Raw genomic sequence first — 18,446 nt, 5'->3', positions numbered from 1 at the left:
ATTGTACGATGATCCAGTATTACTAATAATAAACCAAAGTAAACAAAAAGTAGACACAGGAAATCAAAAACCTATTTGTGGTAGTTGATTTGTGGACATGTTTGATGTAATTTCTACTTAGATACAGTTGAGGCAGTGATGCTTTCCTTAGTCTCTGCAGGCACCTGCAAAGAAGAGGAGAACATGAATAAAAATGAATGACTATCATTGACGGATTTTACTCTGAAAACTTACTTTTCTTGTCAGACGGCTCCACAGTTCTTCCCGGGTCTGTAAAAATTAGAAAAGAATAGTTCAACGATCATATGTTATCTGCTTGTGGTTAAAACATTTTTGAACAAATACTGAAGCATCTTTTTGTATATAAAGGGTTCGTTTGGGACTCTACACAGGATAAAGTATACTCTCATTTTTTGTGCAGAGCTGCAACAATGACTCCAAATCCAAAAAGGTCTTCACAGTAGGGCTGTCAAACAGTTAAAAATTTTTTCATCACATTTTATCTCAAAATGTATGTAGTTAATTGTAATTAATTTTCTCATTTTGAAATTACACTGTTTTTGTTCATTTTATTTTTCATACTGCCTTAAACTCAGCATCACTTTCTGCTTGGATACAGACATGCTTTTATTTTGAAAGTAAATAAGGAATCTGTGTAGACTGTACAGTATGACATGAGCTTAACCATTGAAAAGGAACTTGTTATAGATTGTAAAGAGCGTAAGGGAACAGTAAAACAGTAATTGAATGACAAAACAAAGGCGAAGATGACTTTTGACTTGTCTGCTTATTTGTATGTGAGCTTTCAAAGTGAAATGAGACATTAAAGGGGACATATTTTACCCTTTTAAGACAAGTTTATATTGGTCTCAGAGGTCCCCAAAACATGCCTGTGAAGTTTGTTGCTGAAGAACACTCCAGTATAGGATTTTTGCATGTCTAAAAACTCCTCTATGTCAGTCCTGCTCAGAATGAGCTGTTTCTGTATCTGCCCCTCTCAGGAATTGGCTGTTTTGTTCTAAGATGTAAAAAAAACTCTTACCATTGTGTCTCCCAGGCATACGGTCAACATAATGAAAAAACCCTGCAAATAAAATGGAAAGATAACTTAACGGTATTCCTCACTTGTTTAGATGTTTTTAAGGATAGAATAAACTGTACCTGGAATGAATTCAGCAGGATGAAGGCATAATTTGCCACATAAGCGATGACTCCGACTGTGAGGTCAAGAATCATCACTGCAAAGCCAAAGATCCAAGTGATACCGAAGATGGGAGTCAGAAGAACAACTGTCCTCATGACAGTTACAGCCGCCTTTTTTTCTTTATCACCAACAGATGCATTTGTAGGGTGATCCAGAAGCTTCAAAATGACCACTACCATGGAGAACACGTTGAAGAAGACGATTATCCCGATGGGTATGATAAACGTATGGATGGACCCTTTGAAAGGTGCAGTGTAGACCAGCCAGCAGCCGTCTTTGGTGTAGTAGTGGCCTTCAGCTCCCCCTTTGGTTACAAGAATCGTGATGACAACAATCAGCAAAGGACACACGTAGCCCAGGAAAACCGCGAACTTCAGGTAGATCTTCTTGCTCACATTATGGAAAAGAAAGACTGTTTGATGGAGAAGTGTGCTGCTCAGCCACAACATCCAAAAGAACATGGCCAGGTAGCAGAAATGCTTCAGCACCACTAAGGTCTTACACACGATTGTTGAAAGATCTGGCTTAGAAGACGCTAAGAAACAACAATCTGCTACTAACAAACACAGGCAAATGTTGACATGGGCAGTGTGGCGTAAATATGAAGTATTTGTCTTGACAACGGCGCTCCACAGCATTAATTCTACCACAAGGCTGATAATGAGAGACACGACCGATACAGACAGGCCAACGTAGGTAGTTTGTGTCATCCACTTCACTCTCAGCGGACGCTTTCCCATCAGAATAGCAAATGAAGACAAGTGTTGACAAACGCAGACGCCAATATCACTATATTCATACTGCCTCCATTCGCATTTATGTGTTGACCAGCCCCTGGTTACATTGTCCCATGATGCACACTTCATGTCAAAGTTACGACGCCTGGACTGGAGCAAGTGGAATTTTATTTCAACCTCCACTGAATCAGATATGTTCCTCTCTGTGGTGGTTGAAATAACGATGCTGTTAGGCTGGAACTCTTCAAAGTTGTTGGGCAAATACTTCTCCAGCTCTTGGAAACCGGCTGTTTTTACATTGCCGGGGTCCCGACCCTTGAGACTAACTGTGTTACTGAACACCTTGTTGATACAATGGGATCCCTGCAAGCAATTCCGCGCTTCTACCTCGACATTTTTCTTCTTGTATCTCTGTGTTATGTTTATCATTTGGATTAAATGCTCAACAGAGCCCAGATATGTCTCAGCCAATGAAGAATTGCGCTCATTTGCACTTGCACTCCATGATTTGTTGAGAGACCTGTCCAGTAAATTGCTCGATGACCCCAGAAAGTCCTGAAAAGAAAAGAGCTGGTGTTTAGTGTTTAAAGTTTCCCTTGCTTATGTAAAATTTAGGGCTGTCAAAAGATTGCATTTCTTCATCACAGTTAATCTCAGGATTTCAGTAGTTAATTCCGATTAATGGAACCTTTTTTACCGCATGAAAAAATACCACTATTTTCCATTTAAAACCATTTTTGTGTCATTTTTGGATCTTTCTACCATCCTAAACTAACAGCAAATGACTAACAGAATAAATACAGAGCTGTGTTACAGGTACATTAAAGCCTTAAGCACAGAAAAAGGAAATAAGTGAATAGTAAAAAAGGTAAATGTTTTATAACATATGGTTCAGATGATTTTTGACGTGTCCAATGAGCTGCCTGTGACTATTTTATAGTGAAATGAGACATTAGTAAGGAGTGGTGGACTTATTTTACATCACTTGTGGCTGCAGGGAGATTCTGCAGTGGCTTAACCGTTTGTTGAATGGAACAATAAAGCATGCATTAATTGAGATTTTAGCAAACTAATTGAGATTGTAGTTAATTCTTTCAATCCTTCAGATGATTTTTTTTTTCGACTGAAACATCAGGCTGAAGGGGAATACCTTCTAAATGCACATTAGAGCTTTCTCTTGCTGACTATGCTTTCTTGTCCTGATATTTTCAAGTTCTATTAAGCTTACGGATACAGACAAAGCCATTTTTATTTATTTTTTGCCACCTTTTATGCCCATTTTTTGTCAATTTTATCCAATGTTTTCCCTTTTCTCCCATTTCTATCACTTTTTAAAACACTTGCCCATTTTTTTCTGCATGTTTTTGCCACTTTTTGTCTATTTTTACCACTTTTGGCTACTTATTGCCCATTTTTGCCATTTTTAAAAAAACTTTTTGCCACTTTGGCCTGTTTTTGCCCGTTGTCACCAGTTACTGTTACTTTTTAATGCCTTTTTTCCCTTTTTTGCCCATTTTTTGGAACTTTTTGATTACTTGAGCTGCTTTTCTTGCCACTTTTTGACATTTTTTTGCCAGTTTTCACACACTTTTATCTCTTTGAGGCCATTTTGTGCCTTTATTTGATAGAAGAGGACAGGGATAGAGTCAGAAACAGGGACGAGAGCGGGGGAGAGACATACGGTTAAGGGCTTCAGGTCGGATTTGAACCAGGGTTGTCCACGTACATGGGGCACGCCTTAAACCACTAAGCCATCTGCACCCCCATTTTTCGGCATTTTTGACCATTTTTGCATGTTTTAACCCATTTAGCCAATTTTTACACATTTTTGCTTAGCCACTGTTGGCTCATTTTTGCCACTACTATTTCACCACCTTACCACATTTTGCCTCTTTTTGCCCTTTTTTGCCACTTTAACCCATTGTTGCCACGTTTCACCCATTTTGATCTCTTTTCACAATTATTCAGTTATTCACAATATTTACAAAGAAGTCATCTCAGTTTCTTCTATTTTATTTTCTGGCATCCTGACAAATGTGCACATCACGGCCTAGCTATGAAGTCTGACATTACTGTCCTGATAGTTCGGTGCATCCATCTATACTGTTTTTTTTTGCAACTCTTTTTTATTAAATTTTGAACATTATAACAGACATCATCTGGTTGCATTGGTTAATAAGGCACAGGTTTACAGCAATGTCTTAAAGCACTAACCCCACCCTCCCCTGACCCACCCAGTACAGGCCCGAACTATACAGGGACTAATTAATGACACACACTCAACACAGAGACACAGGACAAGAAAAAAAATAAATAAACACGAAAATTAATTAATTAATTAATTAAATGTTATAACACAAAATAAGATAATAATTTTATAAGAAAGTAGAAAACGCAGCAGTTGTAGGAGAAGAGTAAAAAGAGTGGGAGTAAGGTTAATTACTCATTGCCAGAATCGGGAGTTAGATTAAGGGATTTTGCAAATGTCAGAAAAGGATTCCATATATTTTGGAATCCTGTAGAGGAGTATCTCAGCGAGAATCTGAGTTTTTCCAGTTTAAGGTTACAGAGGACTTCTCTAATCCAGTGATCATGTGATGGGGGGTGAGCTGATCCATCCACATTGTTAACATTACTAATAGAAAGGTAATTCTGTTTTACTAAAAGGGGTTTACATTTTGAAAAAAGATATATTGTACTACAGCATGAATAAATGAAATTCATGTTTTGTTGTTTTGATAAGAGTGGTTGTTATTCAGGTTAGAAATAAAATATGGTTATGACAGCCTAACTTTACAATTGACCATGATTTTGCTGACCTCCATGGGCCCCCAGTTTGGCTGGACCCCTTAAAGCTCTCCCCTTTATCCCCCCTTATGGGTGGCCGTGGTGGTAGATATCATTTCAATAAGAGCTTTTGAGTTGGTAAAATTACTTAGGACTGGGGTGTTGCTTTAGCTATGTCAGTAGATGCAAGTCTTCCCTATACTACAGCGCAAAGAAGGAGCACTTAAGAACAATCCAACTTCTTGAGATGGAAGACCAAAAAAAACTGCCACTGCCGTGTCAATGTCCAAAAATGTAATCTTTAGCACCTGCACTAAAGTTCTGAAAATTCCCTGGGTGAGATACTCCACCACAGTTACACGGGATTATGTGCTTGCCTCATTTCATATGAGTCATTTTCACATTCAGAGCCAGAACAGAACTGGCAGACTTACCTACTACTAATGATAATAATGGTTCCAGGAAAAATATCAACAAAGATGCAGTATAAAATAAGGTCTGATTTGATGGAAATCTTTTCTATAGTTGTGGTCTCATACATTTAGATAACCAGAGAGTTTGCTGTACTTACATCCACTACTGTATCCTGCTGTTGAGGGAGCTTTAGACTCAAGGTGTGAAGCACGTTAACAGATGCATTAAGGTTGGGGACCGTGTCGATTTTCTCTGTGATGTTGGTGACATTCTGAAGTTCGGAGAAAACCTGTGCAGCGTTGTCATGGACTGAGCCCAGTCCAATGTCAACAATCTGTAAAAGAGTAAATCATCAGCATGAAGTCAGGATATCCAAAAACGTTAATCTAACTGATCTAAACATAAAACCCTGGATAGTTTTCCTGTAAAAGAACCATTTGAGAAATATCTACTTAAAGTTCCTGTGTGGACTTTTTAACTTGTTATGAAGTCAACTGATATTAATATAGATGTCTTCTTATTGACTTTAAAGGCAAACAAGGCCATCAGAGATAAGACAGGTCAATTCTATGTAGTCATTTGTGTGCCCAAAAACTCTGCTGAGAGGTAGGAGCCAGATCAGCAGAAACAGCCTTTGTTTTCACATATGATCATAAAGCAAAGTCAGATTTTAGGTTTAAAAATATACATGAGCAGGACAAATCAACAGAAAGATACTTCTTTGTCCTCTGAGATTGTCAAAATCAACCCAAACTTGAGGTTCTTATTTAAAGCTTTAAAATAAGTTAGTATAAGCTGTCTTGTTGCTGCTGATTCTACTGTATTTTGGTAAGAGTTGTGCTTATATTTAATGATAAAAATGCATTATTTGATTGAGGCTCACATTTGCTTTTCGCAGCACATCGTCCACATTCTGATTGACACAGTTTGAAACTTCTGGTTCCCATTTTGCCTTTGTAGTGCTGTGAAGATTAAATTAATAAGACAATCATCACAAAATAAATACAAATATGTAAAATGATTAAATGCATAAGGGTATAATAAAGTAAGAAGGCCTTAAGGTCAATCTTTTACACTACTGAGAATTAAATATTTGCAAGTTTCTTTGAGACAAATCAAAATGAATGAATCTGAACAATATCAGCAGATAACCTGCAAGGGAATGTATGAATTAGTTTCAGTCATACCTGTTGTCGCATCTCCGTTGCCTTATTCCAGCTTGGTTCTTGCACTTTAACCGTGAAGTAAATCCAGCTTTAGTTTTTTTCCACTCACCTTCAGTTTCACAGAACGCATCATTTGCTGTTTATAGGAAGAAAGAATAGTGTTGATTGGTCATATCTTTGACATGAATCCTTGAAAAATACCTTTAAAGGTGGAGCAATGTCAAACTGAAACTCTATTTAAGAGTAAAACATTTTATTTCTTGTCTAAAACAACTCAATTTGAAAACAAAGCTTTGGGGGAAAAAACAAACCCCAGTTTACAACTAACTTTTTTGAAGTAGAACACACATTTCAAATTAAGTTTTATTCTGTAGATCAAGATATTTAATTCAACAATACTTTGAACAGGTGGTATTCTCTCCCTTTTCCAGTATGCATAATTACATCATCACCTTTTTGTCTGTTACAATAACCGATCATTATATTAGGTACAACTGTTACTCTGCCATTTAATGCAAATACAGTGCCTAGAACCGTTTTCACCCTCTTGGATGTTTTACACTTTATTTTATAAATCAATCATAGCCAATATCTTTTGGCTTTTTTGACCCCAAAAAACCCTCTTTTATGTCAAAGTGAAAACAAATTTCTACAAACTTATCTCAATTAAATGACGGTCTGTGATGTGAAATAAGTAATTGCATGAATATTACTATTACTATTATAGGAAAGTTGAAGAAAACTCAGATTAAATCTCCATTAGAGTTCACCATGAGGGACTCCATGGTCAAAGAGAAGAAAGTTCTGTGGTCTGATGAGACAAAATGTTGCTTTTGGACATCATACAAGATGTCTGGTGGAAACCAAACTCTGCACATCACCACAAATGCACCATCCTCACTGTAAAGCACAGTGTTGGCAGCATCATACTGTGGGGATACATCTCTATAGCCGGCCTTCAGGGGCTTGTAAAGGTGGAAGGTAAAATGAATGTAACAAAATATAGAAAAACCCCAGAGGCCAATCTCATTTAGTCTGCAACAGAAGTATGGCTTGGTAGAAGACTCAGTTCATCGGAGGATTTGTGGCTGGACTCAAGAAGGGCTGTTCACACCCGATCTCCCAGCAACATGACTGAGCTTGAGCTGTTTTACAAAGAAGAATGGAGTAAAATTGCAGTGTCCAGATGTGTAAGCCTGATTGAGACCTATCCTCACAGACTTAATGCATTTACTCTATACTTACTTGAAGGAGGTGGATATTTATGCAGTCACATATCTCCCCTTACATTAACATGATGTAATTTTGTAGAAATCTCTTTTCACTTTGACATTAAAGTTTTTTGTTTGTTTGTTTTTTTAGTCAAAAAAGCCCAACGATAATGACCATGATTGATTTATAAAATGAATAAATGGGTAAAACTGAACTTAATGATGTGATCTACGTATTGCACTATACTTCATCATACTGTACTGCATCTTAAAAAAGCTATCACATTAGAAACATGGTCAGACAAAGTCAATTATCTGGACAATGTTTTGAAAATGAAACATACCAAAAATGATATTAGCAATAATGGAAGCATCTGTGGTTTGATTGCATCTGTTCCTCAAAGAGCATGTGATTTTAGGTGTAGGTTTATTTGGGTCACAGGCTATATTTGTGATGGCGATGAAAAGACCTTTTTTGACATCATTAGGACCTGCCAAATTAAAAACATGTTGTTTAGTTTATTGACTTTAACCAAGGGTTTATAAAACTCAAGGATGTAGAGGATGATAAAAATGTAGGCTACTTACGAGGTACTAGGGTTTTTGCATTTTCATGGCTCCATGTCACATTGTAATTTTTGCCGCTGCCCCCTACATCACATTTGATGGTCACAGCAGGAGTATCTGAATTTTTCTGGCAATGTGGAAAACCAGGATCTATGCTGATGAAAATGTCTGGCTTGAGGCACACGTCCAACTCTCCGCTGGCCTTGTGATCAATAATGACATTCTTCTGCTCCTGACGGTAGAGACACGTGTACTCTCCTATGGAATACATACAGATGGACTTTAATGTGATTTAGTCTTTTTATGAGTTGTAATGATTATGACAAAGGTAGATATTCCCTGTGAAAATCCAACAAAGTTACTGTTGAGGTTAATCTGACCCTGGTAGGGCTACTGTACTTTTACACAGTTTATAATGGAAAATTTAGCCTTACATATGATATTGTCGGCCTTATAATGCTGCAGAAATAAGAATATCTGCAGACATTGATTGCATATCAACCCCTAAAAGGTTAATAAAAGATATGGAATTGTTAGTGGCTGATGCAGCTCTACCAATAGCCTCAGATGTAGGTCAGAAGCAGTTTCCCATTTATATTTATATAATTCATATTTTACTGTAAAATCCAGAATTAATGAATTGAAGCCAACTTTCTAGATAAAAGGTATTTAAATGTAGCTTATACACTGGGATTTCTGTATTTAAAAAGCTGTGTATGCAAAGTATGTCATAATAAATTTGAAATATACAGATTAGAACCTTTTTTCACATTTTTACCAATTTTTAGCAAGGGAAATAATCCATTGACACCAAAATGGCGGAAGAGCTTAGCATAGATGCTGCCAAAGCGCCAGTTTTATTTGATGATATTTCTTCGTTAAAAGAAGAACAAAGAACAGCAGTGAGTTTTCTTTTCAAAAATGACAAAAGTTATGTTCTGACATGTCTACAGTCACCATGGTTCGCATTATTCCTCGGTAGCTGCGCACGTGCACCTCAGTCGCAGCTACATCACATGCTTTGTTGCTCTGATTGGCCCGTAAAGATGTGACAGACAGAACGTTCATCCAATCACACTCTGAGTTTTTTTTCAAAGCTTCTGTCCTTTCCCAAACGCTTAGTATTGAATGTTTTCCAGATGGCTGTGTGAAACACATCCATCTGTGTCAGGTTACCAGAGGCTGCCGATTGGACCTTTTATGAGGTCTATTCAATATTGACTCATACTATTGAACTCACTCAGTGGTCACACGTGGAATTGCAGTTTTGCATTTCAGTTTTTCTTTAAAAGTGGTTGCTCCTTACTCCGTTATTTCCTCATTTTCTCCATTTTTGAGAGGGGTCTGTCTGCAGAAAGTAGATCTCAGACACCCCCTCTCACAGACAATTACTTCTAATACGGGTCTATTCATAATCTAGCCTGGTTTAGACCTCTGACCTTGTTCTCAGTTTTATTTATGAAATGTTTGCTACTTGTTTATTTCAAGAATGTAATTGCCGGACCTTGTTGATGTATAAGTTGAATTAAAAAATTTAAAGCACTACCAGTCTGACAAAGACAGCGTCTCACAGTATTGGTCTGCAATTTATCAAGGGTTGACTCACTTTTGGAGCAATCCTCAAGTGGCCACTCAAGGAACTGCAGTTTTTGGCACTTTTGAGACTGATGCTCACTTTTCACCCTTTACTTTTATCAGTGTTTTACAATTCTTGTAATTGTTAATCCCAGAGGATGACTTGTAAATAAAGCTATCAAATAAATTCAGTGTTGAAAAAGTTCAGAATTTTCTTCCACAGAGTTTAAGTAAAAATGATATAAATATTTCACCATAAAAACTGACCTCAAAATTGTGCTCAAGTTCAAAATTCACTGAAGGGAAAAAAAAAATAAATGAACAACTATACTTTTTTGTTTGCACATTTTAACACTCTGAGAATCAGTTCTGGCTAAAATATCAATAACGTGAAGAAAAACAGACCTGCCCACAGTTCTGATGCGTTGCTGAGTGCGACATTAGTCTTCAGTGTATCTATTGACACTTTTGACTCAGTGCCGGTCGTTATTTCAAATTCTAGCCCGTTTCTCCTTAAACTCCATTCTGGTTTAGTCTGCAGATCCTGCTGGATGGTGCATGTGAGGTCGTTCTTGCTGTTGTAGGGAACGGGGACATCAGGTATGCTTAGCCTGACAACACCTGGGAAAAATGAAAGCAGATTTCTATAGGAAGACACACACTTTATGAGGTCAAAAAGATGCAACTTTGCTTTTTAGAACAGGGACTTTATTTAAGATAATGTTCCCCCTAAATTTAACACTAACGAAACCATCCTATAATAATGGACAACACATGTAGGAAACATGGGAAGAAATGTGATCAGAGGCAGTGAAGAGGATCTGTTTAATCTGTGTTTAACTGAAGTAAATGACTACTCATCCACCTCTTAATGGCGGTCAAACAATGGTGTAAAGTTAAAAGACTGTCAGTATCATCATCAGCATAGAAGTGGTACAACACTCCTTGTAATTTATATGTAAAATTTGCCAATGAAAGTGGCTGTGCTTTAGCGGATGAGAATGTTTTTAAGCCCCCTATCACTCACCATACACATCAACACAAAAATGTCTAACGATATTTAGAAAAGCTATCTCATGCAGGTAGGATGAGGCAAAAGGAAGGCTTGTTTCTCTCTTTAATACCCATCACAGTACAAGTGAAGCTAAGGTTATAGACTCAATGTTAGCCCTGCATTTACATGAAAATCTTCTCACAAAATTTGCTAGCTATTCAAAACAGCATTTTGTTTTTAACTAGCCTTGCCATTCGCCCCTTAGGGGCCACAGGCCCCACTCTGGGAACCACTGCCTTCGGGGAAATAAGGCAAGACAAACCCGAGTAAGTTTACTCAGAGCACTTTTTGTATACAGAGCGGTTTCAAGTGTTTTACATCAGTGGTTCTCAACTGGCAGGTCAGGACCCAAGATTGGGACACAATGCAATTTCAAGTGGGTCACAAATGTGTGCCAGTTTTTTAAACTGAGACTTTGAAAATCAGAGGTGGACTTATTTTACATCATTGTGGCTACAGGAAGACATTGCAGTGGCTCAAAAGGAACTCGACATGATCAGACACATTCACCTAATTGGATATATCTGTGTTTCCCTCATGTACATATATTGAACAAAAACTCACTTGATATCTGCATTTTGAGCAAATTTTAGTTCATAAACTCAGGTTTTGATCTGCACTGGTAGTGTGTTGTAATTTGGCCAGCCGTGGGTTCAGCATGTTTTGCTGCTTGCAGCTGCTGCGTGTCTGCCCCAGTACGCCCGTCACAGCTTTCATACCAGGCACGAGTTTGCTGCATGTTGGTTTTGTCTCCCTGCTGTCAAAGCTCTGTCATTCCTCCCAAGTTTTACCTCAACAAACCTCCCACCACGTGACTTGATTCAATGTATAGTGGAACTGTATCAGAGCTTTTCAAAATAAAAGCATCATGTACAAATGTAGGGAGTTTTTACAAAGAAATGCAAAACTGGACTTTTACTTTGAAAAGCACAAACCGTAAGTGGTTTCCTTCTGTGTTTATCTTTACCTGTGACATATTGTATGGTGGAAACAGAAAGCTTCACAAATAGTAGAAGTTTGGAGAACAACTTTATCAAACAGACACATTTTAGCTTGTGTCCATGAAGGTGAATTTGTTTGATCATGCTGAGTTTCTTTTAATGTATGTTTGTTAAAGGTAAAAAAAAATAAGCATGTGATTAATCGCGATTAAATATTATTTGTGGATTGAAGTTTATTTATATATATATATATATATATATATATATGCTTTTTACATATTCCTCGTCTACTTGTACCTACTTGTATTGCCTTACACAGCCTTACACAGCGGCAATAGGAGACATCAGATGTAGCTATAGTGTAGTGACAGTTCTATCAAAAATGTACCACATATCTTTAGTAAGTAAAAAGTAAAGAACAAAAGCTTTTCATGACAGAAAAGTTGTTTTCTTCCACCTCCTGACCTAATTCAGCGAGAGTTTTTCATAGCTAAGGGCGATTTTAAGTTGTACTGTAAGCCGGTATATACAATGGCTGCTGCTAGTGTAGCGATTAGCTTGGACGTAGCAGGAAGCAGGGTCAGGAGGAGAGCAAAAAACATCTTTTCTGTCATGAAAAGCATTCAGTGCTGTTCTAGGCTCCCGTTTTGCTCAAAAAATGTGGTCCAGTTCTGATAAAACTGTTGCTACACTGTAGCTACATCCAAGGTAAATGCTACACCAGTGGCAGCCATTGCTATTGGCTTCCAGTACAATTTTGCGAGATGGATCCGCCTGATGACACGCATGGAATCTGGCCAATCCATCTACTTCACAAGGTAAGTTTCCCTCTACTAGAATAAAAATCAAAACTGGCTTTGAAAGCTGATGGAAGAATCCGAGGTAATTTAAGTACTCAAATGAAGCATTATAGTCATTTTAGCTTATTTAGACTTACCAACACAAGTTCTACTGTATATTCAGTACCTTTAATTATACATTTCATGTGCAGCCCAGCCTCCATTAGATCTTTTAGACAGACTCACCTGTGGTTTCCATTTTAAATAAAGATTCAAGTTTCTCGTTTAACCTCAGTGATTTGGTAAGCAGATCTTTTGGCTTGAATTCATAAGCAAGGAACATGTCAAAATCTGCAATGACGCTTCCAGACCTTCAGTGAAAAAACACAGATCAGTAAAATCTTGATAACAAAAATGACTAAATGTTTAATTTTTCACATTAAAAGTACCTGTATTTACTGATTGTTACGTTGTCAAATCCTCTCAAAGTGCTGTACACAATTTTCATCTGAAAAGCAACAATCCCATACACTTAATACTGAATGGAGAAGTGGCTTACTAAGAAATGTTATTCCTGCTTCTGTGTGATCATTGTTTTCACCTCTGTTGTCAGGTTGTAGTTACAATCCAGGAAGGCAGTTGTCTTTTTTTCATCCAGACAATGAGCATACGTCAATCCATTCAAGGTTAAAGATCCAGACACTCCCACTAGGAAGAAAATGGGTGTTTATTTGTTGAAGCATGCTCCTTAATAATGTGCAACTGCAACTGCAAAAAAGCTGGGTTGCTGTGTAGAATGTAAATGTAATGATCACATAAACCCACACTTTATTCACAATAGAGCATAAACAACATATCAGATGTTGAAACTGAGACATTTTACCATTTTATGTACATTTTACACAGCCCCCTAACTTTTTTTGGAATTGAGGTTTTACGTTTAAATACACATTTACTGTGATTTTATGTGCAAACACTCCATAAATGGATAAATACCTGAGGTGTTGGAAACACACATGGAGGGTCGGGAGAGGGTGCATTTGTCTGTGCTACAGCAGCTTGGCTGAGATTTACAGACTTCCTCTCTCCACTTGTGGCCCGTCGTACATTCACAGTCAACTGAGTCAGGTTTATTTGAATTGTTCTTACAGGCTGGTAAGACACAAATAAAGGAGCTTAATCCTGAGCCATCGTTAAGACTAAAACGGGATAAAATTTGCAATTAAAGAGGAAGTTTACTTGTTGTTATTTTCAGGTCGTCGACTGTCAGCGTTTTGTTGCTCACAAAAGGTTGCAGGATATGTGTTACATTTGGGATTGCATTGGAGTCTACTTCTAGTTTGATATAGAACATTTGTGTGGAGTTTTCTGGAAAATTAAAAAGACAATTCAATTAATTTTCAAATGTCAGTCAGACTTACTCTGAGAGCAGTTAAAGACTAGTTTGAATGTGACTTTACCTTGTCCAGCAGTCTGTAAAAGCCAAAAGACAAAAAATGACCTTAATGATACATAATGTTGTATTTTAGGCTTTAAAGGTTTTTTCCCCCAGAAATCTTTGAAGTACCTGACAGACGTTTAGTCCCAGGATGAGAAGTATCAGAAATGTCCACATCCTGATCCTGCAAGAAATAACAAGAGTAGTTAGTTGGATTTAGAGGTAAAGACTGAAATCCTGTCCTGTAAGGATCTTGTTATGCATGTTTTAAAACCCTAAAGACAATCATGTTTCAGCTTATCTACACTACAATGAAGGGTTGAGGATTGGCCTAGTGCTGGGGTCATCAAGTACGTTTGTACAAGGGCCAGATTCTACCTTGACAGAGACTCTGGGGGGCTGAACTTCAAATAAACCAAAATTAAATAAATATTTTGGCCTAATTAACATACTACTGTATTAGTGTATGGACATTTTTAGGCATTAAGAGTGAGATCTATCCCTATTATCTAAAATGCAGCAGGCCTCAAGGAGACAGGCCTGTCCACAGAATTGGCTGGACCCCTAAAAAAATCCCAGAGAATGGTTCCTCCCAAACTGTGATTAAGCACCAATATTAACTCATTTTTGACACTTTTAAACCCCTTTTCATTACTTAATTCGACCATTTCTACAACATTTTTTGCCACTCTTAACCCATTTTTGATCATTTTTGCCACTTTTAAAACAATTTTGCCACTTCTTAGCCACTTTAGGGCACTTAATGCCCCTGTGTGCCACTCTTAACCCCTTTTAACTGCTTTGCCAGGCCATTTTTGCTTTATTTTTGCCACTTTTAGCCCATTTTTGATACTTTTTGCCTTTTTTTTTGCCAACATTATTTTTATTTCTTTGTAACATGTTTAACATTCTGCACATGTTCACAAATACACATGCAACTGAACATAGATAAATCAAAACAAAAGGAGATCGAATACATAATGAAAAAACAACTCAAAATATTTAACACATATATCATTGCAGTCTTAGTTAAGGATCTTGCTTAATTTGGATGACAGCGTTTAAGTTTATAAAATTCTAATATTATATCTCATATTTCACATCCAGATGAACTGCAGAGGACCACTCAAGAATCATCTTCTGATGTTTCTATTATATCGGATAAGTCAGTATTTTCTAATGAAACAGAAAGAGCCCCAAATAATAAAAAGACTGCACCAATAAGTTATAGATTTTAGAGATTAACCCCCTTCTGTGAGAGTCCTTTATCATTATGTCGTCTGCTTTTGATAGGACAAGAATATATAGTTACTGATTTTGCTGTGTTCTGATAAAGTTTCTTAATTGTAAATACTTGATAAAGTGTTTACGGGGTACGCTATACTTGACCATTATTTGGTCACAATACACCAGATGTTTTTCAGGCTTGTAAATGTCTCCTATTTTTTTAATTCCCTTCTCTGCCCAAATTTTGAGCCCTCCATCACTTCTTCCTGGGGGAAAAGAATCGAGGTGATCACTTTCTTTGATATATTTTGATTTTGTGCCACACATTTAACATGTTTCTAACCATAGGGTTTTTAGTGTTCTTTTTAAGTTTCTTAATTTTAGCTGAGTACAGGTAGAGAGGTAAAGGTAAATTTAATGAATACTCTTCCATCTCTCTCCACAAGGGGGCGTCATTCTCTGTATAGTAATACATCAAGTTTCTTAACTGAGCTGCACAATAGTACCAAAGCACATTAGGGCATTTGAGCCCCCCCTCTATCAAAAGGCAAGTACAGCAAAGATAGTCGACGTCTAGGGCGCCTGTTGTTCCATAAAAACCTGGTAAAGAGTCTCTTTAGATGAGAGAATAGAGTATTTGTAGGTGGCAGAGGCAAATTTTGAAACAAATACAGAAGCTTATGGAGCACATTCATTTTGAGAGTGTTTATTTTTCCTATCAGTGACACTGGTAAAGGTGTCCATCTTTCTAACAAGTTTGAGATTTCTTGTACAGTGGATCTATATTTTATATCTACAATGTCATCAGATGACGGCGCAGTCTGAATACCTAAACATGTGAAACAGTCAACAACTTTAAACTGAGTTGCTATGTTGGTGGGTGTTCATTTTCTTTATGGTTAAAAACATAATTGAGGATTTAGACTTATTCATTTTGTAGCCTTACCAATTTTTTCAATTAGTTCTAGCAGCACAGGGATAGATTTGTTAATGTCTCTGAGAACAATAATTACATAGTCCGCATATAAAGCCAGACGGTGTTCCTGTTGTCCTATGATAATTCCTAAAATATATTTTCATTAGTCCTTACTGAAATTGCCAAGGACTTAATTGCCATAATAAATAATAATGGAGACAAATGATCCCCTTGTCTACATCCACGCTTTATGTGAATAGCTTTTGAGATTATGTTATTAGTCGTTATTTCTGCATATGGATCTTTTAAATACTTCGTGCCTCTTTGGCCATTCTTACACCCCCTTTGAACCACTTATCCCCCTTGTGCCACTCTTTTATCTTTTTTTTTGCCTCTTTTCAGCTATTTTTGCCACTTTTTAACCCCTTTTTGATGCTTTTTGCCCCTCTTTTCCTCTTATATCCATTTTTGCCACATTTTTTCCCACTTTTCCTGCCATTTTTTGTCCCTTTATGCCATTCCACTTCCCATTTTGACACTCTAGCCCCTTTTTATCACTTCATCTGTCCATTTTTGCTAGTTTTAACTCATTTTTTAAATGTATTAAAAAAAAAAAAAATTCAATCATAAAAGCTGACAAGTGAATACCTGTAAAAACAGATCAAATGTTAACTCATTTAAAACTTCTTCAATATTAATCATTTTAGGGGTGGATTTGACAGCTGCAGACATTTAAAGCCAAAACCACAACATCTTTTATTCTTCTTTTTCTGAATGTAATGATCTTCTCGGGGAAGAAAGCTTTGGGGGACCTGATATGGCCCTCACACCGCCATTTGATGATCAGTAGCCTATAGGTGAGGTTGCATCCCATGTGCATGGGCGGTCCAGCTTCCAGTCTGGCCTGCAGGTCCTTTCCTGTACGTTTTTTCCCACTCTATCTCTCTATCTATCTCTATCTCAACCTGCTGTCCTTCTCTCTGAATAAGTGCATAAAAAGCCCAAAAATATATATAAAAAAAAAAACGTCTTGTCACTGGTGTAACATTAGATGTCAGTTCTTGCAAGCCAGAGCATAAGTGCAATTTATTTAGCTACTTTTTAACCCTTTCACTACTTAAGCTGCCGATTTTTTTTTTACCTCTTTTAATCATTTTTGCCACCTTTTACCATCTTCCTTTCTTAACCCATAATTTCTGCTTTATCCTATTTTTTTTGCCTTTGAACCTTTTTTTGGCCACTTTTGACCCATTTTTGCCACTCTTTAACCACTTTTCACCAGTATTTCTGCCATTTTTGTCTCATTTTGCTTCTATTTCATTATCTTGTTTGTGCACATCACGACTTAGCAATGAAGTCTGACATTGTTTTCCAAACGGTTAAGTCGGTGTCTACATTCACATTTTTAACATTTCAACTAAAAAGGTAACTCTTTAAGAAAATGGGTTTACATTTTGAAAATGCTACAGGGTTAATAAATAAAGTTATTTTGTTGTTGCTTTGATAGGAGTGGTTATCATCAGGATAAATATCAAATATGGTTATCAGAGATTAACTTTACGATTGACAATGATTTTACTCACCTCAACGGGCCCTCCATTTGGCTAGGCCCCAGAAAGCTTCCCCCTTTATCCCCCTTATGAACAGCCTGATGTGTGACCTGTGGTATGAAGGTGCTCGGAGTAGTCAGACGACCTGGAAAACCCTGAACAAACCCAAGTCCATTACCATTTACAATGAATGCTGTTGGAAATTTTCAGTTTGAAGCTGATAAAGTTAAATAAAAAATCATTTAAAAAGAGTTGGCTAGTTCAATAATGCCTCGTCAAAGCTGTAACACAAAATAAAATGTGTGTAAATATGCATTTACTTTGTTAATCTACTTTTGACCTCTTTGGTTTGCACTGTCAAGGGATAATTCTTCATCAAGTCAGAGCTACAGAGCATGAGTTTTTTTTTTTAAACACTTTATTATAAACAACTTTCATATAACAGAACATGACACTGACAAGTACATATGAATTAAAAATTAAGGACAAACTGTTCAATTTTCAGGAGAAACTGTCAAGGATAGAAAACAAAACATACAAGTAACATTCAGACAAATCATTGCATAAGGGGAAAAAAAACTTTTAATATTCTCAAATGTTTTGTAGCAAAAATATTGTATAATTATCAGTATCAAAATAGAAGCTCACCTGTTGTTGTAGGTTTGTATCAGTGAATCATGACAGCAGCCTCTCACGTCTGTGCCCATAAATGACTGCAGCAGCGCTCTGACGGAGCTGTTAGTGCAGCAGTTTACATGACAAACAAGAGAAACACAGAGAGGAACATCACTTTTTCAAAAGGCCACTGTGTATCAACAGTTATTTACCGCAGGTTTATGCAAACTAAAGACGGCAGTAACGTGGGTCAAATTTGACTTTC

At 37.0% G+C, this 18,446-nt stretch overlaps 1 protein-coding gene across 3 annotated transcripts; it reads right to left on the bottom strand.

Moving 5' to 3' along the window:
• Positions 1–28: 28 nt before the first annotated feature.
• On the bottom strand, positions 29–18,293 carry adgrf3a (adhesion G protein-coupled receptor F3a). 3 transcript variants are annotated; one of them, XM_041812756.1, is made up of 19 exons: positions 18,215–18,293; positions 17,600–17,721; positions 14,003–14,057; positions 13,896–13,908; positions 13,675–13,803; positions 13,432–13,587; positions 13,037–13,143; positions 12,885–12,943; positions 12,682–12,806; positions 10,067–10,282; positions 8,108–8,344; positions 7,864–8,010; positions 6,330–6,444; positions 6,026–6,104; positions 5,300–5,476; positions 1,162–2,496; positions 1,043–1,084; positions 235–270; positions 29–164 (listed from the first exon to the last, which is right to left on the bottom strand). In XM_041812756.1, exons 2-19 carry the CDS (start codon positions 17,614–17,616, stop codon positions 114–116), a joined length of 3,096 nt encoding a protein of 1,031 aa, XP_041668690.1. In that variant the 5' UTR covers positions 17,617–17,721; positions 18,215–18,293; the 3' UTR covers positions 29–113. The 3 variants fall into 3 exon arrangements, with proteins under 3 accessions (XP_041668690.1, XP_041668691.1, XP_041668689.1); XM_041812757.1 differs by having other exon boundaries at positions 17,600–17,711; positions 18,215–18,261; XM_041812755.1 differs by lacking the exon at positions 18,215–18,293 and adding an exon at positions 17,887–18,005.
• Between the last annotated feature and the right edge of the window lie 153 nt (positions 18,294–18,446).

Source organism: Cheilinus undulatus, linkage group 18 (assembly GCF_018320785.1).
Source record: "Cheilinus undulatus linkage group 18, ASM1832078v1, whole genome shotgun sequence".
Lineage (NCBI taxonomy): Eukaryota > Metazoa > Chordata > Actinopteri > Labriformes > Labridae > Cheilinus > Cheilinus undulatus.
Note: the sequence above shows the minus strand (reverse complement) of the source record. Positions and strands in the feature narration are given on the sequence as shown.

Excerpts from the sequence above, each read along its gene's own strand:
- adgrf3a (XM_041812756.1), bottom strand. Across the intron at positions 13,144-13,431 it reads GTGTGTTTCCAACACCTCAG|TGGGAGTGTCTGGATCTTTA; the intron begins GTATTTATCCAT and ends TTTTCTTCCTAG. Across the intron at positions 6,105-6,329 it reads CAACGGAGATGCGACAACAG|CACTACAAAGGCAAAATGGG; the intron begins GTATGACTGAAA and ends TAATCTTCACAG.